Here is a 27,907-nt window from a genome sequence, read left to right on the forward strand (position 1 = left end):
ACACTGAAATGTCAGGCATGAGTGCATGAATCTTTGATCCATATTTTCAAATGCTGTACAAGAAAGTATTTTTGTAGAACCATGTCAATTGTAGATGCAGATAATTTAGCATGAATTTGAGGTTAGTAATCTAATTTAAAGGGTTATTTCACCCCAAATATTATATGATCAAATCTCATTCGAAAATGTTTTGAATCTTGACTGTTTCACAGTGAAGTTTATCTCTGTGACCACTATTTGGTGCAACACCAGTATTGTATAAGTTCCTGCTCATGCTTTCTTTTTTTCTGCCTATTGCTGTTTAAAATTAACACGTGTTCCACAACACAAGCATTTTTAATGGTGCTTTACACATTGTTAAATTAATATAATAATTTTGTTTTCACGTGTTTAAGGGAAACAAAAAGGCTGCTAAGCCAATACTCATGAATGACTATTTATTTACATTTACATTTACATATTCCATTTAGCAGATGCTTTTATCCAAAGCGACTTACAAATGAGTACAATAGAAGCAATCAAAAACAACAAAAGAGCAATGATATACAAGTGCTACAACAAGTCTCAGTTAGCTTAACGCAGTACACGTACCAAGGGTTTTTTAAATGATATAATAAATAAAAAGAAAACAGATAGAATAGAAATAGAAAAGAGCAAGCTAGTGTTAGAGGTCTTTTTTGATTTTGTTAATTGTATAATAAATGAAAAGGAAACAGATAGAATAAAATAAGATTAGAAAGCTAGTGTTAGTTTAAGAAAACAAGCAGCAAATGAATAGAGTGCAAGTCTAAAAGGGACAAGTGTTTTTTTTAGAATAGAATTAGAATAGAGAGTGCTAGAGATAGAAGGTCAAATATTTACACATTTTCAAAAATGTCTTTATTCTATTTACGACGTGTTTTTACAGCATTGAACATTGTAGCCAATCACAGACGTATCTATTCATTTCTTGAACACAATGGCCAATCAGAGGTGTTTCAGTAAGTCGAAATTCACTCACAACTCAAAAAACTAATCCACTCATTATTAGGGATGTAACGATATCAAAATCTCAAGATACGATATTATTGCGGTATGAAGTCCACGGTACGATATTTATTGCGATATTTATTAAGAAAAAAAGACAAATGAAGAATTGGGAAAAGATGAAAATTGTGCACATTTTAAAGTTTAATTATTCTATCTAATGCACTTTAGAATGAGAGTTCAAAATGAAGAGCTCCAACCCACTTTTTTTTCAACTAAGAAAACTTAAGTCAGAAAAAAGTCAATGAATTTATTCATACCTGAACTTTAAAGGGGACTCAACCCTCTTTTGTATTTGTGATATACTGTCTCAGTCTAAATTACATTGACACTTGTACTTTAGGAAGCCAAACAAATTAGAATAGAATAATAATTATAACAACAATGACAGCAGTAGCCATATATTGTAAAACAATTGCACTGTAAAATAAATGAAAATTAATATTTCATAGGTATATTATTTTTGCTTTACACTACAGTAGGGAAATTACAATACTTCTTTCCTAATTTCTACACTTGAACGAGATATTTTGAATTTGGACTGCATTTAAACCGCTAGCTGTTTCAGTGAAAACAGGCTTACAAAAATGCGTCTTACTACAAATCTAGTGAAAAACTGTAATCATCTGCCACGAAAATAAAGCATAACTGGTGGCTGTTGCATTCCCAAACGCTCGCACTCACAGCACGTGCAATAAATGAGTTCACGGCAATCATTCACAGTGAACGGAGCCATTCTGAGGTGCAGAAACCACCGGATCACAAGCTGATCACCTGAAAAATATGTGCACTTTGCTTTAAAACATGCAGCAAAAACAGACTTGATGACGGGATTAAGCCATATTGTGCTTTCGGTTTTAGTTAGTTTGACAGATACTGTGCCAAAGCATAATGGCACAAAACAAATATATTTTAAAAACTACACATTATGCCCGGAAGACCTATCATTTCATATCGTCATGTGATCACGATAATATCGAGACAGTTTTTCTATTGCGATATCACGGTATTGATAATATCGTTACATCTCTACTCATTATGAAAAAGTGTAGACTCGATGTAAATAAGATTTATTGTGCAGTGTAAAGAGGTTCATTGATTATTATCGAATTGCAATGAACTGAAATGAGTGACTTTGATTCTCAATTTGATTCAGAATTTGAATAAAAGTTTTGTTTGTCATGCTGCTAAGAGGACATCTGCATATAAATGGGGGATTCTCTCTTGAAATCTCAATGACTGACATAGTGATAATCATAACAATGGACTGGACAAAATATGATATTTCAAAATAGCTGTGCATGAAGGCTAAATCACCCCCACGAAGTACCCTCAGTGATTTGATTCTGGAACAGAGCATCCTTCCGGAGCTCCTCCGTGGGACTCAAGACCAGTGTGTGGCACAATTTTCACTCATTAACATTCGCTCCACCGCCAATCAATTTAAAAAGAAAAAATTGACTATACTAATTATGACTATACAATTTTTTTCTTTATTACATTATAATAATGTGTCATCCTGACATTTTTGACTCCCCCCATTAAATCTAAACAGTGACGGTGACGGTGGCTACAGCACTCTCACCTGTCTTTGCCCGTTTCCTTCTTGAAAACAGTGTCGCAGTAATTCATGCGGTCCTCTGTGGTGACGTAGATGCGTGCATGTGGGTAGTTTTCCACCGCTTGCCGCAACATATTGTACACAATGCCCTTGCCATCCTGCCTCATGTTGCGCAAGGGTCCCCACACCACATAGACTGTCTCATTCCCCTGGCCAAAGAAGTGCTGGGGTTTTTGAATTAGCAGAGGAACACTAGTGTGAGACACCACTCTCAGATCTGTCCTGCGGCCCACGTCCCTCTCAAAGCCACGGGTGGGTGCGTTGTTCATTCTCCAGATGCAGGAGGACTGGTCAATCTCAGCTCCTGCCTCACGCCCCAGCATCTGGCCAGAGCTGGACACTATACTGCAAACCTCGCAATGCAGCTTCAACGGCTAAAAGAGAGAAGAGGGAATTGGCAATTTAGCATCAGAGGTTCAGTTAAATCATGCACTGCAAACTTTCAGTCTGTTTTAACCAAAAAATGCTACAGCTTTTCACTGTAGTGGCAATACTAGATCTATTGATCCTGATTAGGCATGTGTAGCCGAGTCAGTTTTACTTGTGTAGAGCTTTTCACAATAGATATTGTTTCACAAAACTCCACATATTACAAGAAACGTACAAATATGAATGTATACTGTATGTCATTATCTTGTGAACTTGTAAAAACACTACTGGCACAAAAATGATAACATTGCATTATTATTTGAATGATTATATATGCAATGGCTTTTAATGTTTTTGAAAGATTTTTTTTTTTTTTGGCTTACCAAGGCAATAATTACCAAGGAAAGGTAATTATTTGATAAAAAAAATATATTTTAAAAAAATTTAACATTGTGAAATATTACAATTTAAAATATCTGTAATATAATTTACAATGTATTCCTGTGAACTGAATTTTCAGCAGCCATTACTCCAGTCTTCAGTGCCACATGATCCTTAAGAAATGTTTCTTAAATTCCAAATTAGCATATCAGAATGATTTAGATCAGAATGATTTAGATCCAAAAAAAAAGATGAATAAAAAAAGTTCAAAAGAGTTCTTTAAAAGAATTTCTAAGAAATTGAAATATTTTGTAGTATTAAAAATGTCTTTACTGTAAGCTTTGAACAATATAATGCACACACACATACATCAAAATACATCTATATCACTAATGCTTAAAAAAGTAAAGTACACTGTATTTGTGGGTTTACTTCCTAATTGCACATTTATGTTCCTTAGTGCCTGTTTCTGGTATAAACAACAATTAAATATATTTTCTCACTGCATCATTCATCTAAAACTTGGTCTTACAACTAAATCCATTGAGTGGCTTTGTGGACACGTGACATTGAGGTGATGAGAAGTGATGCTGTGTGCTTTCAGGGGCAGCCAAGTGTGGCATTATTGTGAATGTTACTGCTATATTCAGTTCTTGTTAGGGTCATGCATCCCAATGGATGAGAATCCACTTTCACAGTGGAAAGAAATTTAAAGCTTTATCAGAAACTCCTATCATAGCACTTCTTAAACTGTGCTCCATCTCAAATAGTCAGGTGGTCCTGTGTACACCTCTGAATTTTGTGAACAAAACTCTTACTGGAAAAGCATGATGGGACAGCTACAAATTAAATTTTAGTTCTGATTTGATTAAAGGTGGTACTTGGCCTGAAAATTTAGATGTAATAGTCTGCTTAGCCTGCTTGACCATTATACTAAAAATGTGGGTATGCAGAGTGTGAAATGCTACTTTGACAGGACCCTTAAATACTTACCCCTTCTAACCAGCAGTGTAATGACTAATCATCAACACCATGGCATTAAATCTATCACCCTGGTCTTTCTATTTATCCGCCTAGAATACCAAAGGGATGCTGAGTGCCATGAGATTGGCCTAACAAATTAGAACATGTTTGCCCTGCTTGGCTGATCTGCAAATCTGAGCACAAATTACTATTGCTCAAGACAGGATAATGGTGGCAGGGGCCGATCAATAGCTTATGACTGACCAGCAGATCAGTTACAATTAGGAAGTAATTTGAGTTATGCCTATTTAAATGTTACATTACTCACATTATTCTCTTGGGAACAAAGAACTGATAAGACAACCACTGAATCACTGTGACTGTGACACAGTGAACAACAACAGCAGTAAGCTTTCACTTAGTGCTTGGCAAATGATAGATATTTGGCTTCCAAAAGTGGAAATGAGATTATGTGTATCAGAAGACGAAAGAAATGTATGGAAATTAAAAAAGATGCACAAGCTATTTTAAGAAGGTTCTGACTAATTTAATTTAAGCAAATTAAAGTAAAATTAAGTAAACTATCAAACTATCAGAAATGGACAACTTCAGGTCTGTAGGGTAGGAGGAGGACTAGAGCTACCTTGAGTTCTGCCTCATGAGTACAGCCAAGGTTTCTTGTAAGATTGTCTGAATCACATCAGCTAACCACCGGGGTGCCTCAGGGTTCAGTGCGTGGTCTGCTCCTCTTCTCGGTATACACGCATATCTCACTGTGACCAAACCACATTTTCTCTTTCTGATCTTTGTTTTGTTTCTCACCTCATGTATTTTATAGAAGTTACTATTTCTTTTGTAATTTCTTCACAAAATTTCTCCACAATGTTTTCACACAAAATTGTCTGGTTAAACCCACTGGTCTGATGAACCCCTTTGCTCCAGCCAAAACATTATTTGAATCAAAATAATAAACATCTAAAGTACCGTATTGGCCCGGATATAAGACAACCCCCCCCCCCCCCCCCCCCCTTTCAGATGTACCTTGAAAAAGGCTTTTTAAAAAACAAATCTTTTTTTTTCTCAGTAAAACACATTTTGTCTTCAATTATTTTCATATTGCATATTTTTCCTATTTAAATTTCTGTTTGAAAGTATGGTAAAATCAATCACATTTAAAAAATATACAATTTTTGATATACCATTAAAAAACAAAAACAGGTAGCCCATCTGAATTAGGACATTTAGGCTATCCATCTAATAGTAGCCTACCAAAATCTTATTAACAGTAGAAGTTAGGAAGTTAAATCTTACTGTAGTCTTAAAATCTGGGTACTGTCTTACGTTTTAAAATCACAAAGGGAGTTTGTTCCCATCAGGCTAACGTGACTCATGTCACGACTCATGCAGCTGTAAGGTTTTCTTTCTCTTTTGTTTTTACTTATTTCATGGCACACTCGTTTTATGCATATTTGGTGCCACCTATTGTTGTGGGTGTATTATTGACATGTCAAAGTCTAGACCAGCGGTGGCGAACTCCAGGCCTGGAGAGCCCCAGCCCTGAAGAGCTCAGCCCCAACCCTAATTAAAACTCACCTGCCTGTAGCTTTCTAGCAACCCTTCAGACTTTGATTAGCTTGTTCAGGTGTGTTTGATTAGGGTTGAAGCAAAACTCTGCAGGGCTGCGGCTCTCCAGGACTGACGTTCGCCACCCCTGGTCTAGACCCTGAATATAAGACGACCGCGTTTTTTCAGATGTATTTCCAAGAAAAAAATATCGTCTTATATTCGGGACAAAACGGTAATGAACATACTTTAACTAAACTCAACTCATCTTGGGAGGTGCTCAGGTGTGTTTTGCTTATAGCTACAATTACAGCAGACATTTCAATCCAATTTCTCAGCTTTTTGGTTTTAAAATGTTGCTTTATGAAACGCACACATTCAAGTGTTGATAAAAAAGAATGCATGAAGCTAGAATATTTTTTGTTTGTTTGTTTGTTTAAAAGCAGAGACTCTGATTTTTAGAGACGGTTTTATCTTTTGACATATTGCATATGCAGATATTCATATATCAAAATATTCTGGGTGCCATAACATTCTTGTGAAAATGATTTTTAAAAAATGCTGGTGGTGGCTGGTAACTTAAAAAAAGCTGGCAAGGAAAGAGTTCATTCTATTTTTTTAATTCAGTGTAAATTACAATTTTGCATCCTGAAAAAAAAATCAAATTATGTCAAATCCTGGTTCGCACATAAAACCCCTTTTGATTTGACCTCTACGAGTTACCAGTAGCTACCTGCATCAAATTTAAGGCTTTGACACTTTCATTCAGTACCACATCTGGATCCAATCCCTTCTACCAGCATGAAATAATTTAGGGGAAACTGAGAGACATTTCAGAGTAGCTGTAGACTCTAGCTTGTCCTTCTATTAAGACCCACAACTTGCTGCTGGTCTCACAGCCGACACTGATCTACACATATTGATTGGTTGGTTGGACCAGGAACACACTGTCATTGAGTTTGTAGTCATCAAACCTTTGTGAAGCATCTGGGCTGTGCCTGGGTTTCATATGCCAATCTGGGCAGAAAAACAAAGAATATATGTGCAGATGGAAAAACACACAGGAGAAATAAATAAAGTGATTTGATGTATAATGGATGAATTAAAATGCACTGGTACAATATCATATATTTGCATTTACAATAGGAAGTAGTTTCCAGCAGCACTAATATATTAAGCAATGGGTTATCATGTGAAATACGAGCTTATTATATGTGCACCTAATAAAATATTATGCTAAAAATATCAACAGTAAAGCCTCACCTTAAAATGCAGAAGAAAATTATGCCTGTTAGAGGAGCTTTTTTGACAGAACTAAAACATGTTGATAAGTGAATACCAGAGTTCATGCATAATGTTTATGTTATCGGTTCATAGGTCTGTTATATGACTGGACTTCATGCATTAACACTTTTGATCTAAAGCCCCATGCAGAGTTCAGCACCTCTGTATATGTTAAATCAGACTGAAAACAAGGTCATAAAGAGAGAGAGACACCAAATGCAAATAGCAATGACTATGTTACAAAACAGAACAGAGCTTTTATTATAAAAATAGTAAGACTGATTAAAAACACAAGCATGTTTGTCATGACAGTGTTGAGTAGTAACGAACTACAAGTAATTGGCAGTTTATTTAACATGCAATGAAATGAGTGGTACTTATGCACTTTCATCAAAATATGGAAGAAAAATATATTTATCTCTGTCTTGATGCAGTTTAAAGGAATAGTTTACCCAAAAATGAAAATTTGCTGAAAATGTACGCACGCTCAGTCCATCCAACATCTAGATAAGTTTGTTATTTAAAGAAATGTAGCATTACATCACTTGCTCACCAATAGTTCCCCTGCAGTGAATGGGTGCCGTCAGAATGAGAGTCCATAAAAACATCACAATACAGGTACTCCACATTTTGTGAGGCGAAAAGCTGCATGTTTGTGATAAACAAATCCATCAAGATGTTCACGATGAAACACCTGAAGGAGGGAACGGAGACGTCACGTCGGTGACCGACGAATTGGGATCTCGCTTAGAGAGACCAATCTACTTCGAGTGTAAACTAAACGCGCCAGTGCACACTGGCATGTGATGATTGCATCCAGTTGCTGCCGATCGCAGCGCGAGTATAATTAGGCAGCAGGTGCAACACATACTAAGGTTTTCGCTGAGGAGCCGAGCCGGTGACCTGGTCGCTCAGCGGTAGTACAGCAGCTGTGGTGACGGGACGTGACATCTCCGTTGCCTCCTTCAGGTAACGAGGGTTGCATACATAACCGAGACTTGCAACAAGAAGACCAGTTCACTGTTTGTCATAGCACTACCCACTAAGTGAGATTAGATAACACTGGGAAAACGTACCCATTCTACTTCCCGAAGGAGGTTTTGGAAGCACTTACACATATGAACAACCGTTTAGGTGCATATGGAAGATTAGAGGTGATTGTAACCCTCTTGAAAAATGGCAGAAAGTCTGCCAGGGAAACACGGGCTCTGAGGCTATACTGTTTCTACAGTTTCTTAGGTTTCTACATATGGAACCCAGCCCTCTACCGTTTCTCACGGATTCATTGAGTGAGGGCCTGATGCCAGACGTTCCGCCACGTCTGGTTGCCGAGGAGATGGAGGAGCTCGACAGGGTCTACAGTACGGACTCTCTGGAGCGGTTTTAGCAAGCCGACACTAAACCAGGGCTCTCAGTGCTTCTACTCGATTGAGGTGAGAACACAGGAGGATACCTGCTCCACACAAAGGCTATAGAATCTAGCGAACGTGTTGGGGATCACCCAGCCCAGAGATCTACAAACATCTGTCAGCGAGGCGCCATGAGCCAGCACCCAGGAGGATGCAACACTTCTATTAGAGTGAGCTTGCAACCTAATCGGGCAGGGCACACCATGTGCCTGATAAACCAGGGTGATGACATCCACTATCCAGTGAGCCATCCTCTGGACGGCATTCCCCTTCTGCAGGCCTCCATAACAGACAAAGAGCTGATCTGTGGTCCTGAAGCTTTGTGTCTGGTCTACGTACCATCTCAAGGTTCAGGCGGGACAAAGCAAAGCTAGGGCTGGGTCTGCCTCCTCCAGGGATAGCGCTTACAGGCTCACCTGATCCCTGAAGGGAGTAGTGGGAACCTTGAGCACATAGCCAGTCCGGGGCCTCAGGATTACCTGGGAGTTAGCCGGCCTGAGCTCTAGGCATGATTCGTCGAACGAAAATGTGTGCAGGTCCCCTACCTTCTTGATGGAGGCCAGTGCAATCAGGATTTCATTGAGTTTTCATTAATAGAAACTTCAGCTTAACTGACTGCAAAGGCTCAAATGGGCCCTGCTGTAGTGCTTTGAGCACTAGAGACAGGTCCCAAGAGGGTATAGAGGGGGGCCGGGGAGGATTTATCCCCTAAGGAACCTGATGACCAGATAATGCTTCCCTAATGACTTTCCTTCCACGGGGTCGTGGTTAGCAGCAATCACAGCAACATTGACTTTAAGGGTGGAGGGAGACAGCCTTCGCTCCAACCCCTGCTGCAAAAAGGACAGCACAACTCTGATCGGGCATCTTCGGGGGTCTTGTTGATGAGAACAACACCACTCAACGAACAGGTTCCACTTCAAGGCGTAAGCGTGTCTTGTAGATGGTGCTCTCGCCGAAGTGATGGTGTCAACTACCTCTTGGGGTAGGTCACCTAGAACCTCCGCATCCCGTCCAGGGACAAGACATGAAGTTTCTTGAGGTCTGGACGCGGGTGCCACAGGGTGCCCCATCTCTGAGCCAGTAGATCTTCCTCAGAGGAATCTGCCAGGGTGGGGCTGTCACGAGGAGCATTAGTCCCGGGAACCAGGTCATCCGTGTAAACCACAGCATGCCTGGAGACCTGTTCCAGGGGCACTCCTGCCCGGAGAAACACAAGGTCTGACCACGGAGTGAAGGTTTGGAGGCAGGCCGGTGTGATTTGGACCCAGTGAGTGCCTCATTGCAACGCCCACCTCAGGTCTCGGCCATGGAGCCAGTGTTGAAGTGGTCTCATATGAAGCAGTCCTAGCGGCGTGACTGCCGCTGCAGCTACCATATGCCCCAGGAGCCTCTGGAACTGTTTCAGTGGGCACGCCGTCCTGCTCTTGAACATATTCAGGCAGTTCAACACCGACTGAGCACGCGCCTGTGTGAGGCATGCTGTCTGTTCGACCGAAATCCAAACTCTATACCGAGAAAAGGGATCCTCTGCGTCGGGGAGAGTTTGCTCTCTTCCCAGTTGACCCGAAGGCCCAACCGGCTGAGGTGCAAGAGCACCAAGTCCCTGTGTTCGCACAACTGATCCTGAGACTGAGCTAGTATGAGCCATTCATCGAGGTAGTTGAGAATGCGAATGCCCTGCTCTCTCAGGGGAACAAGGGCTGCCTCCGTAACTTTCGTGAAGACACGGGGTGACAGGGACAGCCCAAAGGGCAGGACCTTGTACTGTCATGGTTGTCCTTCGAACGCGAACCGCAGGAATGGTCAGTGGTGCGGAAAGATCGAAACATGAAAGTACGCATCCTTCAGGTTCGATCGCTACAAACCAATCTCGGGGATGGATGCACACGAAGATGCGCTTCTGTGTGAGCATCTTGAACGGTAGCTTGTGAAGGGCCCGGTTCAAGACACGCAGATCCAAGATTGGTCATAACCCACTGCCTTTCTTGGGAACAATGAATTAAGGGCTGGAGGGACCGACCAATAGGACAGTGATCTCTGCACATGAGACAGGGTCATCCGCAGCCTTAACTGAAGTGAAGTGGACGCCCCTTAATTTGAGAGGACGCCGGGCGAACTGAATCGCATAGCCAAGTCTGATGGTCTGAAGGAGCCAGCGAGACGGACTCGGGAGTGTTAGCCAGGCTCCCAGATACCATACAAGTGCCACTAACGGAACCACCAAGAGGAACGCAGGGACCTGGTCTGGGCATCTGCTTCTGTGCGGCGGAGAACTGCTGGGTGAAGTTCTCCACCGTGTCGCCGAAAAGGTCAGTCTGGGACACGGGGGCGCTTAAGAACCGAGTCTTGTCTGTCTCCCTCAAGTCGGCCAGACACAGCCAGAGATGGCGCTCCTGGACCACCATAGTGGACATCGAACAACCCAGAGTCCACGCAGTGACCTTCGTCACACGTAGTACGAGGTCAGTTGCGGTGCAGAGTTCTTTGAGAACTTCTGGGTCATGACCACCCTCGTGCAGGTCCTTCAGTGCCTTGGCGTGATGAACCTGCAATAACGCCATGGCGTGTAAAGCTGAGGCAGCTTCTCTCCAGGCAGCATAAGCACTGCTGATCAGGGCCGACGAGTACCTACAGGCCTGGGAGGGGAGCAATGGCTTGCCCTGCCAGGTGGCAGTGGTATTTGGACACAATTGCATCGCAACCGACCGCTCCACCGGTGAGATTTCCGTATATTCCTGCGCTGCCCCACCATCAAGGGTGGTGAGGGAGGACGAGCCACCGGAGCAGTTTCTGGCAGTGAAAGGTGCCATCCACGAACCAGTGAGCTCATCGTGCACATCCGGAAAGAAAGACACCGGGGTGGGGCCCTGAGAACCAGAGCGAACCATCCCGAGATACCAATCGTCCAGCCTTGAGGGTTCAGGTCATGGTGGAAGCTTCCACTCGAGCCCAAACCTCTCGGAGGCCTGGGCAAGCGTACCTACCATTATTGGATCTGGATCCGGCATTGCTGGCTGCCCAGAAGGTGACAACGCCACCAGATCATCATCTCCAGAAAGGTCTGGCTCACCCTCATTACGTCACTTCCTGTTTGTTGTGTGGTTTGAGTTTGAGCTCCGTCAAGTTAATTCTTTGTCGTCTAATTTTTTATCTTAAAATCAATTTTATACACCATCCTCCTCTGATGCAGCGATCGACATCCGATCATTGGGGGAGCGCCAAAGGTTACAAATTTCCTTGGGCAGCTCCACTGGCTGTAAAGTGCCAATGGAAGGAGGAGCCCTCGGAGGTTGGTTCCTCTGAGGGGAATTCCTCACCCTCACCGTAAGGCCAGCCAGGCGACAGCCAGAAGTAGCGCCCCCCAGGGGAACACTAGATCTAGTCAGAGGCACTGGAACCCAGCCCCTTTGCAGGAAACGGAGCCTGGTCCGCAATTCTGCAACAGTCGTTCTCCCACAATGAGAGCATCCAAAGTCCAAAACATTTCTAAACAAACATTTCAGTGGATTTCGATGTGAGAGGACAACAGGGAATTGATTTTATCACTAGAGGAAATGTTACTGTAAATTATGCACTATGAATTATAAATAATTATGATTTTGGTCAGAAGCAATTGTTTCAAGTTTTACAAACACATACCTTTTCTCTTCACAAGACATTAATTGATCAACTGGATTATTGTGATGTTTTTATCAGCTGTTTGGACTCTCATTCTGACAGCACCCATTCACTGCAGAGGATCCATTGGTGAGCAAGTGATGTAATGTTTCTCAAAAACTGTTCCAATGAACAAACAAACTCATCTATATATATTGAATGGCCTGAGATAATTTTCAGGAAAATTCTTTTGGTGAACTATTCCTTAAAGGGATTTCTCTTTCCAATTTATTTATTTTTTTTACATATTGCAGAAATCTTCTTGTGCATTACATCAAATAAATGATCAAAGAGAGATTAACAGTAATAATACCAGATCACCTAAAACGTATCAAAGTATCTAAAAGTATCTTAGAATTGTAGCTGTGTCATTTATAATGAGTGACTCATTACCTTTCACAAGTAATCTACCCAGCACTGCTGGAAGACATAAACAAATGGTTTGCATTGTAGGATCCTAATCAGTTAGGGATGGATACACAAACACATAGAATTCACTAAGAGAATGAATAATGGGCTTTTTAAAATATGCACACATGTCTTGTGCAAGCCTGAACCCCTATTTGAGTCAAATGTATTCTCATTTAATATTGTTATGAAAAAATGGCATGTGGTACTGCAATTACTGCACTATTTAATTCTCTCACAGTGCTTATACAATGGTGATAAACAATAGAGCAAGAGAGAGACAGAAAGAGAGAGAATTCATTTTTCATTTGGTATTCAAACGAGAGATGGAATACAATACTTCAGACCACTGCAACCCTTGATAAATTGAACTCTTCAAGAATTAAAAAAAAATGTGCATAGCATTTTGAGAACAGAATTAATGTTGCCTGCCTCACTCAGCAGTCTAACTCCAGTGAACATAATAAAACCAAAAACTAATCCTGATTCACCTGCCAAAACAAACACATTCTCTGTGACATGATGCAGAAGAGATGATGCATAATTTAAGACTGGCTTTAAGACTGCTGGATAAAAGTTTATTTACCATAAACTCTATTTGCCAGGAATAAACAGCTTAAACAATACTTGCCCATATTATACATAGGAACATATATTACATACATATACAAAAACAAATGAAAATAAAGATAAACTATAATTAATGGGCCATTGCTAGCTGAGAATGTTACTTTTGCAAATTTAGTTGTGGTCCATATGGTGAAACATTAATTTTGTTTTCACTGCTTGGAAAGACAAATTCAATTTAATTCCACTTTTGTTTTGACTGCATAATAACATTTAGAAAGCTTAATACATTATGTATCCAGATTTAATTAGTAAATAAGTCAAAATGTGAATATTTTTTCTGCTATATTTTAACGGAATTATGTGAAAAGACATGCAACTGAATCTTTAATAAAAAAACAGGAGACAAATGCTGATGTAAATCTGAGATCAAATTACAGTTTCAGGTCACAAAAGCATATTGATTGTAAGAATTTGAATCTGATTATTAATGTAATGAGTATATTTGTATATATATTTGTAAATATGCTTTTATTTTTTTATTCTTTAAACTTAGACTGCTGTTCTTAACATTAAATATCTCTATGAATAGCGTATTATAACTATGTCCTTGAACACAGTGTCTATACGAGGCTTTATCAAAATCAGCATAAAAGACAATATAAACACACAATAAAAATTAGTACAGCATAAAGTCATACTATGTGATATCATTCTTGATAATCAATGATAATACAGAATTACACCTAAACTTGAGATTCATTAGAATGCTTAAGAACTATTCTATAAATTATTCATTAAGAAAATTACACATTTATTTGTGCCAAACAGTGGGCCCCCACAGGAGTCTGTTCCACCACTTCATTTAAGGCCAAAAAAGTCATCTTAATATGCATGTGTGAAGGTAATATTATGCACCAAAGGTTGGATAAAACGTCCTCTGTCGACAGAGCCTAGTTTTTAAGCGTATAGCACTATGTCCTTGGCACAGCTATCAGCCTAAACATCGCTCATTGTTAAAGGGCAAGTCACATATTTCTGTCAAAATAAATGTCAGTGGAGGCACATTTATGGTCTCTGATAAGATTAAGTCATGTCGGAACATAATCCTGTGCTGATAATATACACTAATGACATACTCAGTCAAATACCCCTGGGTTTACTGCAAACAAGGACAAAAATAGACTAGAAAGGGACAAAAAAAAGAATATACACAAAGTCAATTAAATCAAAAAGAAGCCATAACACAGATTAGATTAATAGTGCATTTTAAATGGCATACACAATGCCTGCATAGGGGACTACAAAGGAAGAATAATCATGGTTGATCCGAACCAAAAAAAAAAAACACTTCAAAAGGAACTTTGAAATGAAAGTTTTTGTAGGGTTCGACTGATGGACACTCTGAGAAGTTCATTCAGGAACAAAGCATTTAACTCTGTTAATGAGTGAATCACTGAATCATTTATTCAACCGATTCGTTCAAAAAGCTGATTCATTCAATATGTAAACACCATTGCTCAGAGACGCAAAACAGTGCTGTGATCTTTGTTTGGAACTATTTTCGTTGGCAAAATTGAGCAAAAACAAGCAGTATTATGTCTAAAATGTAAGTCCCTTATTGCTAACTTTCCTGAACTTGTATAAAAGGATTATTAAATTAGTTATCATGCTGATATCTGCAGAAAAACAGTACTCTTTGTGTGATATAGATTAAGTTAACTATATTAAATTATATAAATATAAAAAGCATACAGAAGCATTTTTTCCCTCTACAATTTAGAATGCCTTAAATTTTGAGTTTTAATAGACTGCACACGGTCTCTGTTTGTGTGATTTGGTGATATACTTGGTAATGTCAGATCGTACATCATTACAACAACACTTACCATATTATCGAAGAAGATATACTGTATATCGAAGAACCCCATACTCGACTTGAGTGAAAAATAAAATCATCCGCAGTTGTGCGCCCACTTGTTTGCACATGAGCAAAGGTGTTTTTTAGGAGTCTAACTTGCAGACGCCAGACCACTGATTCGTCAAACCTGCTTTCCTGCAGTCCGTGTTCTTCTGACTGTTTTGTAGTAAGTAACGAATACGCTTCGGGGAAATGTATCGGAGTAAAAGTATACATTTTAATTAGGAAATGTAGTGGAGTAAAAGTAAATGTTGGCAGTAAAGTACAGATACTCCCAAAAAATACTTAAATACTGTAACGAAGTATTATTACTTTGTTACATTACACCACTGCAAAAATGACACTGTAAAATAAAGTGTTACAGAAAAAAATAAACAAACTGTGCCATTTCAATTATTTAATAATTGAACATACAACTTTGTTTGCAATACCCCGTTTAACTACTATATATGCTTAATATATAACAAAATATTATAGTTGTTTATTACATAAAATAATAATTAAACATGTTTTCATAAATTTTATCAATTTAAAAGCATTTTATTTTAGTTTGCATTCTAAAAGGTGTATCACCTACATTATAATTATGTAAAATATATTACCGTATTGACCCGAATATAAGACGATGTTTTTCTCTTGGAAATACATCTGAAAAAACGCGGTCGTCTTATATTCAGGGTCTAGACTTTGACATGTCAATAATACACCCACAACAACAGGTGGCGCCAAATACGCATAGACGTAAAATACGTAATGAAATACGTAATGTAATGCGTGTTGTAAAGAAAAGAAAAAAATAAATAAAAAGAAAACCTTACAGCTGCATGAGTCGTGACTGTCACGTTAGCCTGATGGGACCAAACTCCCTTTGTGATTTTAAAACGTAAGACAGTACCCAGATTTGAAGACTACAGTACGATTTAACTTCTACTGTTAATAAGATTTTGGTAGGCTACTATTAGATGGATAGCCTAAATGTCCTAATTCAGATGGGCTACCTGTTTGTTTTTTATTTTTTATGGTATATCAAAAAGTGTATATTTTTTAAATGTGATTGCTGGTACATGGTTTACCAGTTTTTACCATACTTTCAAAACAAAAATTAAAATAGGAAAAATATGCAATATGAAAATAATTGAAGACAAAATGTGTTTTACTGAGAAAAAACAAGATTTGTTTTTTAAAAAGCCTTTTTCCAAAAGGTACATCTGGAAAAAGGGGGGTCGTCTTATAATCAGGGTCGTCTTATATTTGCGCCAATACGGTAAATCATTTTTACTTAAATGTATTGATGAATGAACAAGTCTTCAACTAGATGAAATCATGTCCATTATGTATTTTAAAGCTAAAATTCAATAAAATTGTTTTCATTTTAATTACATCATTTGCTCCAGACTTTATCGTTTAAATCTGAAAGTATCTTAATTTTAGAAAGTAAAAGAACAGTACTAAACATCCAAAAATGTTTTATACGTTGCAACATTTCTTTTTTCAGAAAAAGTGTCGTCCATCTTGCAACTGTCCTCTGTTACAGTCACCCCGGTTTTCACCTAAAGTAAATCCATCATTCACATGGAAAGCACGCAAGAAAGTGTAAGAGCGATAATTTAGGAGTTACTGACAGCTTACACAGCAACCTGTCTGAAAGCACACAACCTGACATGTCACCTGACAGAAGGCCACAACCTTAACCTTTCTGACCTCATGGGACACCATGAATGATTCATGACACACAACACAAATTTTGCTGACACTTGGCCTTATGTTACCTGGACGTATTGATGTTGGACATTTTTCTAAGAGCTAAAAGCCTTCGTTCACTCTCTGCGGCTTTATGAGACGGATTGAAAAAAAAAACGCTCTGAAGTCTGGGTTGCTTTTAGAACACTGATTGTGTTGTTTGCGTGGCTGACGGGCCATTGCGGACCGGGTCCCTGTTGAGCCAGATCAGTTACTTGTGATTCATGTGTTTCTAAGGGCTAGAAAAGCAAAGTTGCTTGAAATGCAAATTGATATGCTTGGGCTCTGGGCAGCTGTGTAGACGGTTTGGAAGTTAGAATACCATAATGTTCATTGCCGCTGCTATTGTAGAACTCATGAAAGAAAGTGAATGATACACCACATTAGTCCACAGCCCGGAGAAAATAAGACAGCATTTTTTCATTAAAGCTGAGATGAGAAAAAACAAGAAGAATATGCTGCATCTGCAACTTTATTTTGTCAAGCTACAATAGCACGGCATAAGCATGTAAACAACAATATTTGGAAAAAAATATTTTTGCAGGTCCGTGCTTTATTTCTGTGGATGTAGTTGGATACCAAGAAAGTTTAGAGACAAAAAAAATCTGTACTTCTAGTCTCAGATGGCAAGCTGTATTTGCATTTTGATATACCATGAATATTTTGTTCCTGTATTAATGTTAAGATACTGAAACATTTCAGCAATCAAAAATATGTGGCTAATCAGATTCGGAGGGCCGAAATCATTGACCTAGAAGGTATAGTTTAGCTAGCGACACACTTACACAATTTTGATTGTGTAAGTGTCTATTTCGTGCACACAATGTGGATAAGCTACAACAGGCACAATATTATTTTCTCATTTTTAAATCGATCTTCAGTTGATAGATTATTAGTTGATAGATATATTTTAGTCTGTGGTGTTTTCAGCTGATGCATGAACAAAACTTCATTAAGCATTATTTGTAGTATGTCTACTCTAGATCGAATAATTGCAATAAACTTAGTTTTTGTTTTGATATGAAAAGTATTAGCCTTTAAGTTCCAGCAATTTTATAAATTCAAACAATAAATTACGTTTTGACGGTGTTTAATGTGGCATGATGGACTGCTGTAGCATGTGAACCTTATATCTATCAGAATAATATCAATATCATATAATTTAATAATTCTATCAGTATTTCAACCATGGAAAGACGTAAATAAAACAGCTTGAAAATGTAAAAATTTAACCCAATGGTAGGGTTTGTCCATATTTGACCCAAATTTGGGTTGAACATAAGGTAGCTCCACATTATGTTTGTTGTGATGTCAAATGACGCGTCTCGCTGAGGTCTGGGTTGATCGATCTGTCCCAAGTTCACAGGTTGGAGATCCAGGTTGGCGAGTTTTACTAACAGTTTGCGCCAGTGCAAACCGTCTTTTGGTGTTAAAATAGTTCTGTCAGGATTTACTAAAGACATGCAGTCACGAATTAGTGCTGAAAAAGTGTGGACAGAGTTTTATTTCCGCCTGAGCTTATTAAATATGCATTTGTAGGAGTTTCCCTTTCAGATGCAAAATTTATGGGAGGAGAGTACTCAAATTAATGTTATTTTTAATTTGCTTCAGGAAATAAAAGATGACTTGGAACCCTCAACGAGGAGTCACGCAATACCAGGTCTATCAAAACTTCTTGCAGCCCTTAATTGTTTGGCCTCCGATTCATTTCAATGTACTGTGGCTTCTTTATTTCTTTATTCTTTATTTGTGACTACGCTAATTTGCGCTGCGCTTGGTATATTGTGTTGGTCGATATGTAAATGAGATGTAGCGTCTGTGTTCTTTAAGTTGCACATTGTTAATAAATCAACCACAGAAATTTCGCGCTAATTTGCCCTGTTTAGTAAAACTGGCCCTATATGTTGTTTCCCAGTAGGAGGTAGGAAAAAATCTGAATTTCAACTTGTCTGGAATGCAGCATTAGTTCCTGTTTCCTTTGTTCTAGTCACTAGCTCCTTAGTAACTGATTATGTTGTACACCTGTGTCTTGTTTAGTCCTCATCAGCCTTAGTATATGCCCTCAGTTTGTTCAGTTCTTTATGCGGTATTGTCTTTACCTTGCTAAGCTTTTACGTTTATCGTGCTTTGGATTATCTTCTTTGTTTTTGGTCATCCAGGATGATCCAGGATCATTCAGGTCACCATCGCTGGTTCCATACAGCTCCTCAGTTCCTCCCCTTCCACTGGCTCCATCTAGCTTCATGGCTCCGCCTCAAGCTTCCTGGTCCTTAGCTTTGTATTGGTGCTCAGATACCTCTGCTCTACCTCAGGCCTCTAAGCCACACTGTTTAAAAAAGCAGGATATGCTGGTTAGGCATGCTTTGAAGCATGGTAGCTGGTTTAAGCTGGTCATGTGCTGGCCCTTAGCTGGTCATGAGCTGGTCATGTGCTGGTCCTAAGCTGGTCCTAAGCAACTAGCTCCTGCTCAGGACCAACTAAGGATAAGCTTAAACAAGCTCTAACCAAGCTGTCATGCTTTAAAATATACCTAACCAGCATACGCTGCTTTTTTCAACAGGGAAGTGATTCCACCTCAGCCTGTTAAACCATCGGCTTCATCTTGACTACATACTCCCTCATCTACTCCCTCAGGGTCCGCTGTGATTCTTCATCCCTCAGGTTCTGCATTGGTTAGGCGTCACCACAGCCCTCCATCCCTCCGGCTCAACCATTGTCCTCCCTCGCTCTTGTTCCACCACAGTCTTCCGAGTCTCTGGGCTGTGGCATGGTCCCCCAAGCCGTTTGGCTTCACCTTGGCCCTAGACCATCAGCATCACCCTGCGTCTTTGGTTTCTCTGCTCTGCATGGGGGCTCCACCTTTGTCAGTTGTCACCCTGGTTTAACCCAGATTTAGCTCCTTCCTCCGTCGGGTTTTCTGTGGGTTCTCTCTCTGCCAGCTCCCCTGTAGACTCTCCCTATCAGGGGTCCTGACCCTCCTTTCTGCCCCCATAGTCATCATTATCCCCTCCTACTTGGGTGCAGTTTTTGTTTAGTAAATAATTACATGTGCTAATGCATAAAATACCATAATATGTTTGCAGATATTTAGGAAATATTCTAAGTTCACATACTTGTTTCTCTGAAAACAATGCTACAGCCAGTTATTCTACTTTGAATAACTTTACTTTGTTTCTGTTTAGGTCTGTGTGATTCCGCCCACTACCAGTTTACCCAATAAGACTTCAACACACTGGGTTGGCAGTTGATGGAAAACACAGCGTACTGCAGCCATAGAAGCCATCAAACTAACTGGGTCAGAGATTACAGATTCTACACAACCTAAAATGCCTCGTCAACTTACAGTGTAAGACACTGACTCATTGCCACAGTCAATTGTGCTCATTGCTTTTGCATGTCCCTAGCTGTCAATATTACATATAGAACCTATGCTTACATATACGTTTAAATTGCATATTGAACCTACATATAGAACCTAGAAACATATGTTTGAATAAATCTGCCATGAAACCGTCTCCAGCTTACGCACGTAACCATGGTTTTCCAAAGGGAACAAGACGCTGCATTCGAACGCTATAGGAACGCCTTCAGCGTAACCACGTTCTGAATCACATGTGTAATCAGTCCAATGGATGGGCGAGACATCACGGGTGGGGTGACGTAATCGACAAGGAAACTTAAAAGCATGTGCGGTGGAACCAGCATCAGCTTCTAAAAATGAAGCAAGTCCTTGCATGGATGCCGGAAGTATGGCACTGAGACGCAGCATCTCGTTCCATTTGGGGAGCCATGGTTACATGTGTAACCTGGAGACGTTCCCCTTCAGGAACTCGAGCTGCGTCAAAATGCTATGGGAACAAGTATGCCCACGCCGCCAGACTTACAAATCCCTGCCCAATGTGGAAGCTAGGGCGAGAGAACAGAAGAGCACGGAGTGGCTCACATATCTAGGTCATAAAACCTGACAAACGTGAGGGGTGTGGACTGGGCAGTTAGCTGGGTCAAGCTGGCAGTCTCCGCACCAAGAAGTGAAAAGCTTCCACTTCAAGGCGTGCTGCCATCAGACTCAGCAGTCCCGGAGCACTCTCTCCATAACTCCCGGGAGCAGAGTGATCAGGGGAAAGGCGTACAGACGAAGCCTCAGCCCAGTGGAGCTGGATGATTCAGAGAGAACCAGAGGGGACAGTGCGATGTCTCTCGAGTCGCAAACAGGTCCACCTGAGCCTAGCCAAATATACTCCATATATGCTTCACCACCTCGGTGTTAAGCCTCAATTCCCCGGGTCTTGGCCCCTGCCTCGACAGGATGTCTGCTCCTATATTGAGATGCCCAGGGATATGAACTGCTCTCTGCGAGAGGAGTTTGCCCTGGGAACACAGAAGGATCTGGTGCGCCAGCCTGTACAGGGGCGCGAACACAGACCTCCTTGGTGGTTGATGTAAGAGACCACCACTGTGCACACCAACACATGGCGATCTCTTAGATCCGGGAGGAAGTGTCTCAATGCTAGAAACAAGGCCAGCATCTCCAGGCAGTTGATGTGCCATGTGAGATGGCAACCACTCCACAGACCGCGGGCCGAGCCAGTAAGGGACACGTCCGTCGCTAGCGTTACGCGGCGACCAGGAGCTTTCAGCACCGAGCCCTGAAACAAAAACCAAGGTTTCCTCCACATGTTTGCAAAAAACAAGACTAAATATATTTGGTCAAAATCCCATCTTATAAAAGATGTAGTGCTATACAGGCTATTTAAGACAATATTGGCTGATTAGACGGAAATGCTGACAAAAAAATTCTAAATGTTTGCCCTCTCTCTCTTCACCGTTCCCACATCTCAGGCCACATTTTTTTTGCACATTTTTAGCATTTTAGCATTTCACAGCCATTTTATTAGCTTTGCTATTGTAAAGTGGAAAGCTTGACAATTTAAGCTAAGAACTGATTAAATCTTGTTGTATTCTGCAAATATATTACCACAGAAAAATTACCGGAATTTGAAAATAATTTAACATCAAATTATGAAAGCGGAATTTTAATTGGGTTTCCAGCTATATAATACTCTAACCTAGCAGGCCTACTAGACGAATACTACTGCAGATGCCTTGGTTTCATTGAATAATGACAGAAGCTGTAAACAGACTTACCCACCCAATCCATTTCAGTGTATGGCAGAAGTTCAGAGCAAAGTATTGACAAGAACATCAGGAGAAAGATGAGAGGCATTCATCTCGCTATGAGCTGACAGACACAGACACTGATCTGACAGGTGCTCCACTGTGAGTGTGAGGCGCCTGACTACAAAACCTGCATGCCCGTTGCATACAGTATCCCAGACCGTCTTGGAGGCTAATTGAACAGTATAATTTTAAAAAGTATTATTTATGTAAAACAATGTCATATTTTGGGAGTGTATATGCTAAGTTAACAGGCTAATAAGCTAGTTGTATAAGCTGCAGCTAAGCTACAGTAGTACAAAATGTAAGCTAACTAAAAGAAACAAATCCTTTAAAAACTGACAGTGTTTAATAGTTTTCAAGATTATTTCAATAAGGAGTTATTTTCAAGAAATGTTAAGATTTATGTAGTGCAGTCAAGCATTTTAAAAAACATATTCTATAATAAAGCCCATTTCACTGAGATTTGATTTGCTGAAGTGTTTCAAAATTGCCTTTTGGCAATCTGCAAAGTCAATGGTGTTTACTGTGGAATTACAGGAGTGTAGATTCTGAGAATTTAGTTATTATCTATATTTTCATTTTGCTTTTCTATTGTCTAAACAAATGGTTTTGGCAGAGGAGAGTTTGAAAGAGCTCAATTATTTGGAGGTTAGAGAGGCTGCCCAGCAACTAAAAGATGTTTTGTTCAGGCATGACTGTTGTAGCAGCACTTTGTAACCTTGACAAAAGGTATTCAACATGGCTTTAGTATTAGGGCCATCTCTGCCCCTGCACTTGTGCATAAAGCAGTATGAAAGCAAAAACAACAAAATAAATCCAACCCTCTTGACCAATTTTAACCATACTAAATTGCATTTAAAAAGCTGAATGCTTTTAAGAGATCAGATTGAAGCAATAAATCCAAATTTTTTTTTTCTTTTTAATTTCTTTAGTAATTTTCTTTGTTCCATTGTTAGACGCAGAATAAGCGAACCTCTCTGCATTAAATGTGGCCATAAATCACTTGCCAGTTATGAGTCAAAGCCTCATCTGTGTGTAGAAAAAACTCTCCAATGACCTTAAATATGAAAGAAACTACTTGGCAAAACTTCACTTAAACATTTGGGCTGCAGATTCTTTCATCATCAACACTTCCTTGATGACATCTTGAGGCAAAATAGGCTACAACTATTGTTAACATCCTCATAAATATGTATGCTTGTAGAATTCAGCTTTAACAACAAACTCATTAGCACTCAGAAACAAAAAAACAATTTTTTTTATATTTTGGAAACTATTATTAAGTGGAAAAAGGCTTTAAGAGTACTTTAATTGCTACATATAAAACTCACAGTGCGAGTAACTCATAACCTGATAATAATTTACAAAGTATATTTAGAATGATATGACTGACAATAAAATAAATTTAACATTTAGTACAAATAAATTATGTGGTGTACTATATTATTCATTGAAAATGTGATAGCAAGTCCTCCTTCCAACTTTTTGAAACAATGTGACAGCCAGTGCAGCAAAAACAAAATGAAATTCACTTTTCACACTGTAAAACACAGCAGTGTAAAATATTATTAGACACTTTTGGTTGCAAAATACTGATATTGATAATGTGACAAATTAAATACTGTAATATTTCTTACTGAAAACCTTATTTTAAATGATTCTGCATCTGCGGTCCAAGACAACAGTTCAATTGGTCAGTGAAATCTACATCTTTGTCATCCTGTTTCTAACTTTTTAAATATAATGCAGCTCAGAAGTGTAAAACTAAGTCAAGCCACTGAATGTTTTAAATGCGTTCTAGTCTCACCTCCTGGTTGGGGACACTGAGGTAGCCGCGGTGGGGTTTGAAGGCTTTGTGTGGCGGGCGAGAGAACATCCAGTTTCTACTGAAGCTCTGGCCGAATACAGGCTGCAGCAGGAAGTAGGGTTTCTCTGAGTAATTAATCACCAACAAAAACAGAGACACCGCCACAATCAGACTGGTCACTATGACTGACTTCTTCTGTAAGGAGAGAAAGAAGAACAGAAAACATGGCATCGTTGAGCTTTTCTGACTCATGAGTAAAATGTGGAAATACAGGAAAAAGTCACTTGTCACAGTCAAAAAGTGCTTGTTTTGTTTTTTTTGAACAAATGGTTAGTGAAAGGAGGTACTGTAACCTTCAAAAACCCTCAGGAGTTCAAAAGAAATATTATATTAGCTGTTTTTATTTCTACTTATTTTATAGAAGGTTTGCAATTTTTGCAAAAACACGACAAACATGAAAATTATTAAGTGGTACCGTGCCAACCTGCTGTGGTGCAACATTTTCTACACTCAATAATAAACAAACCTCAAAACTGTCCTTTTAATAAAAAAAATCCTAGAGAAGGTTGTTTATCATCAGCTTTCCCCCTTTTTAAATAGAAATGGCATTTTTGATAAATTGCAATCTGGGTTTTGAGCACATCGCAGCACAGAGTCAGCCCTCTTTAAAGTGTCTAACAACCTGTTGCTACTCCATCTTGATCTTAGTGCTGCATTCAACACCCTAGTGTGTGAAATTTTGCTGGAGCATTTAAGATGGTGGGCAGAGATTCAAAGGACTGTCCTTGAATGTTCTTCATCCTCTCTTGAAGGGAGATCCCTCTCTGTAGAATTAGGAAATATTTCCTGTATTACTTGGGGGCTTCCACAACAAGGCTATATATTGGGCCCAATTTTATTTCCATTATATATGCTTCCATTGGCTCAAATGAGTCAATATGCACAATATATCCTGCCATCTTTGAGATTATGATAAGAAAAGAATGTATTTAAAGCAACCAACTTTTCATGCTCAGTTATTTTTATGTTAGATAATACTTTAAACAACCATATAACAAAAACATACTGAAATAATAAGGGTATGATTTTGCAAAATCAATAATATCTTAATAGAACAAAGCTCTTATTTCTCAGCACATGTCCTAATGGTCTAAGCAGTCCAAAAACCCAACCCTTGGAAACAGAAGTCAGAAGTACAGCAGAAGTCATTCTGTATTCCTTAAAGAGGATTAAACTTGACAGAAACTGAAGCTAATTTCTCTGTTTTGTACTTGACGGATCGCAGAGGACAATTCAAGCTGATAAATTGTTCTTTTTTTTTCCCATTAAAACTGAATCTTCTCCTTCTTCACAGTTATCTGATATGACACATTTTCCACTGAGTATTCGAAAAAAAGTCAGAACTTTAAAAAGAAAAGTTAAAATTTGACTTCTAACATTCTCTGTTCTCTTTTCACAATGAAATACGGAGAATCTATCAAAGCTATCTCTGCATAATGATGTGCCCATGATGCATACGGTTGTTTGAAATGTTCGAAATTCTGAGAAAAATTACTTGAAACATGACTGAATGCATACAGCTTATGGACAATTACTTAGAATATTATGAAAGTGAAAGTGACGTGACCCATACTAGGAATTAGTGCTCTGCATTTATCCCATCCAAAGTGCGCACACACACACAGCAGTGAACACACACACCGTGAGCACACACCCGGAGCAGTGGGCAGCCATTTATGCTGTGGTGCCCGGGTAGCAGTTGGGGGTTCAGTGCCTTGCTCAAGGGCAGCTCAGTCGTGGTATTGAAGGTGGGAGAGAGCGCTGTACATTCACTCCCCCACCTACAATCCCTGCCGGTACAAGACTCGAACCCGCAACCTTTGGGTTACGAGTCCGACTCTCTAACCATTAGGCCACGACTGCCCCAAGAATGGACATTCTATATGAGACATGAAATATTATGTAATATAAAAAAAGAGCTGAGCCATTTCTCTTTTGAAATAACACGGTCTAAACATCTTATAAAATAAACAGTAAAACAATTTACTTTAAAAAAAACCATGAAATCAAAATAAAAAAAGTTTTGAGCCTTTTTAGTCCAGGTCAGTTATCTGACATCAGAGAACATGCAACTAGTCAGTCATGTTTGACGTTACGTCTACTGACGTTAGGGGTGTCACTCGGGAGCCCCAATCACCTCTGAGCTTTAGAAGAAAAGGCCAATGAGAATTGGCGACGTGCATCCGCTCATTCAGATTTTTGCTTCAGAGCCTCCCATCCAAAGCCTGTAAGCTGTCATCAGCCCTGGCTGCCAAGACTTACAGCGCTGCGGGCCAGGCCATCTCCGCTCTGTACGTCATGGCCATCCTGCAGGTTCACCAGGCCAAGGCACTGAAAAAGCTGCACAAGGGTAGTCCTGACTCTGGGTTGATGCAGGAACTGCGTATGGTGACCGACTTTGCTCTTCAAGCGACGAAGGTCCCTCGGTCAGGTGATGTCTACTATGGTGGTCCAGGAGTGCCATCTCTGGCTGAACCTTGCTTTCTCGACGCCCCCGTCTCCCAGGCCGGCCTCTTTGGCGACACTGTCGAGGACTTTGCCCAGCAGTTCTCGCAGTCCAGAAACAGACGGAGGCCATCAAGCATAACTTGCCCCGGCATGATTCTTCGAACACCAAGCCGCCGGGAGCCAGGTCTTCATCTGCCCATTGCTGAGGGCACCCCCCTGCGGCCTCAACACCTGCTCCACCCCAGGAAACACTGAAGGAGGTAATCCCTCAACAGGGGCGTTGAGCTAGCCGCAGGAAGGGGGCACAGCCTGCTTCTCAGGGCGGCGCTAAATCTTCTCAGAAGACCGCGAAGCGTCCCTGAGACAGGCGAACCAGAGATGACAGGAACTGTTCTTCGGGGGACACCGACATCGGCTTTTTTCACCGCTGTCGCACCTTTTCAATAAAAGAGCAATTTACTTAATCTCTGGGTCCATCGTGCCGAGTTCTGATTGTGAGCGACACCCTGCTTCCTCACACTAAGACTCAGAGCATAAATTCGCGTCTCAACACATTGGAGTTGCAGGAAGCGCTGCTTCCTTGCACTTTACTGACTTCTCCGCGGGACTGGGAGGATCAGGTCGTCTCTACTTCGGGATGCTACGCTTCCCGGGTTGAGCCACCTTTTTTCCCACAGCTGCCCCGCCACTTCAGCATTGGCTGCACAGCTGGATCCCGAGATGGGCATGGGGCCATGGCACTCTTCGTGTCGGCGTTACCCCGGGTTGTCGCCGCCTCTTCAGTCCTTGGTCAGACCCTGTGTTTCTACGGGCAGGAGTGCCCTTATAACAAGTGTCGAGGCATGTTTTTATCACCACAGATGCCTCCAAGACGGTCTGGGATACTGTATGCAACGGGCATGCAGCCTCAGGCTCCTGGACAGGACCTCGACTGCAGTGGCACACCAATTTCCTCAAGTTGCTAGCAGTGCTGCTTGCTCTTCGCCGGTTTCGACCATTGCTGCAGGGCAAGCATGTACTTGTCCGGACGGACAACACATTGACAGTGGCATATATCCCGTCGCAGCTCGCCCACCATCTCCTCCTCTGGAGTCAGACGTCGCTCAAATCGCTGCGTGCCGTTCATGCTCCGGGAGAGCTCAATCGTGCAGCCGTGTGAGACACGCTCTCGTGACAGCTTAACCTCTCCGGGGAATGGAGACTCCATCCTCAGGTGGTTCAGCTCATTTGGAGTCGATTCGGGGAAGTCCAGGTGGACCTGTTCGCTTCCCGAGAGTCCTCCAACTGCCGGCTGTTTTATTCCCTGACTGAGGCCCCCCTCGGCACAGATGCGCTGGCACACAGCTGGCCCGGGGTTTATGCAAGTACGCTTTCCCCCCAGTGAGCCTTCTTGCACAGACCCTGTGCAAGATCAAGATCAAGGAGCAGGTCCTGTTGGTTCCACCCGGACCTGGTTTGCCGACTTCATGCTTCCCACGACAGCCCCTCCCTGGAGGATTGGG

General features: G+C 40.6%; 1 protein-coding gene across 1 annotated transcript in view; it reads right to left on the minus strand.

The window, feature by feature from the left end:
* st6galnac3 (ST6 (alpha-N-acetyl-neuraminyl-2,3-beta-galactosyl-1,3)-N-acetylgalactosaminide alpha-2,6-sialyltransferase 3) overlaps window positions 1-27,907 on the minus strand; it is a 125,647-nt gene that overhangs the window by 59,410 nt on the left and 38,330 nt on the right. The window contains exons 2-3 of the mRNA XM_016291550.1: window positions 23,898-24,092; window positions 2,612-3,021 (exon numbers count right to left, since the gene is read on the minus strand). Coding sequence (XP_016147036.1) covers window positions 2,612-3,021; window positions 23,898-24,092 — 605 coding nt within the window. The remainder of the gene's footprint in view (window positions 1-2,611; window positions 3,022-23,897; window positions 24,093-27,907) is intronic.

The sequence above is a fragment of the Sinocyclocheilus grahami genome, unplaced genomic scaffold (assembly GCF_001515645.1).
Source record: "Sinocyclocheilus grahami isolate Dianchi unplaced genomic scaffold, SAMN03320097.WGS_v1.1 scaffold273.1, whole genome shotgun sequence".
NCBI lineage: Eukaryota > Metazoa > Chordata > Actinopteri > Cypriniformes > Cyprinidae > Sinocyclocheilus > Sinocyclocheilus grahami.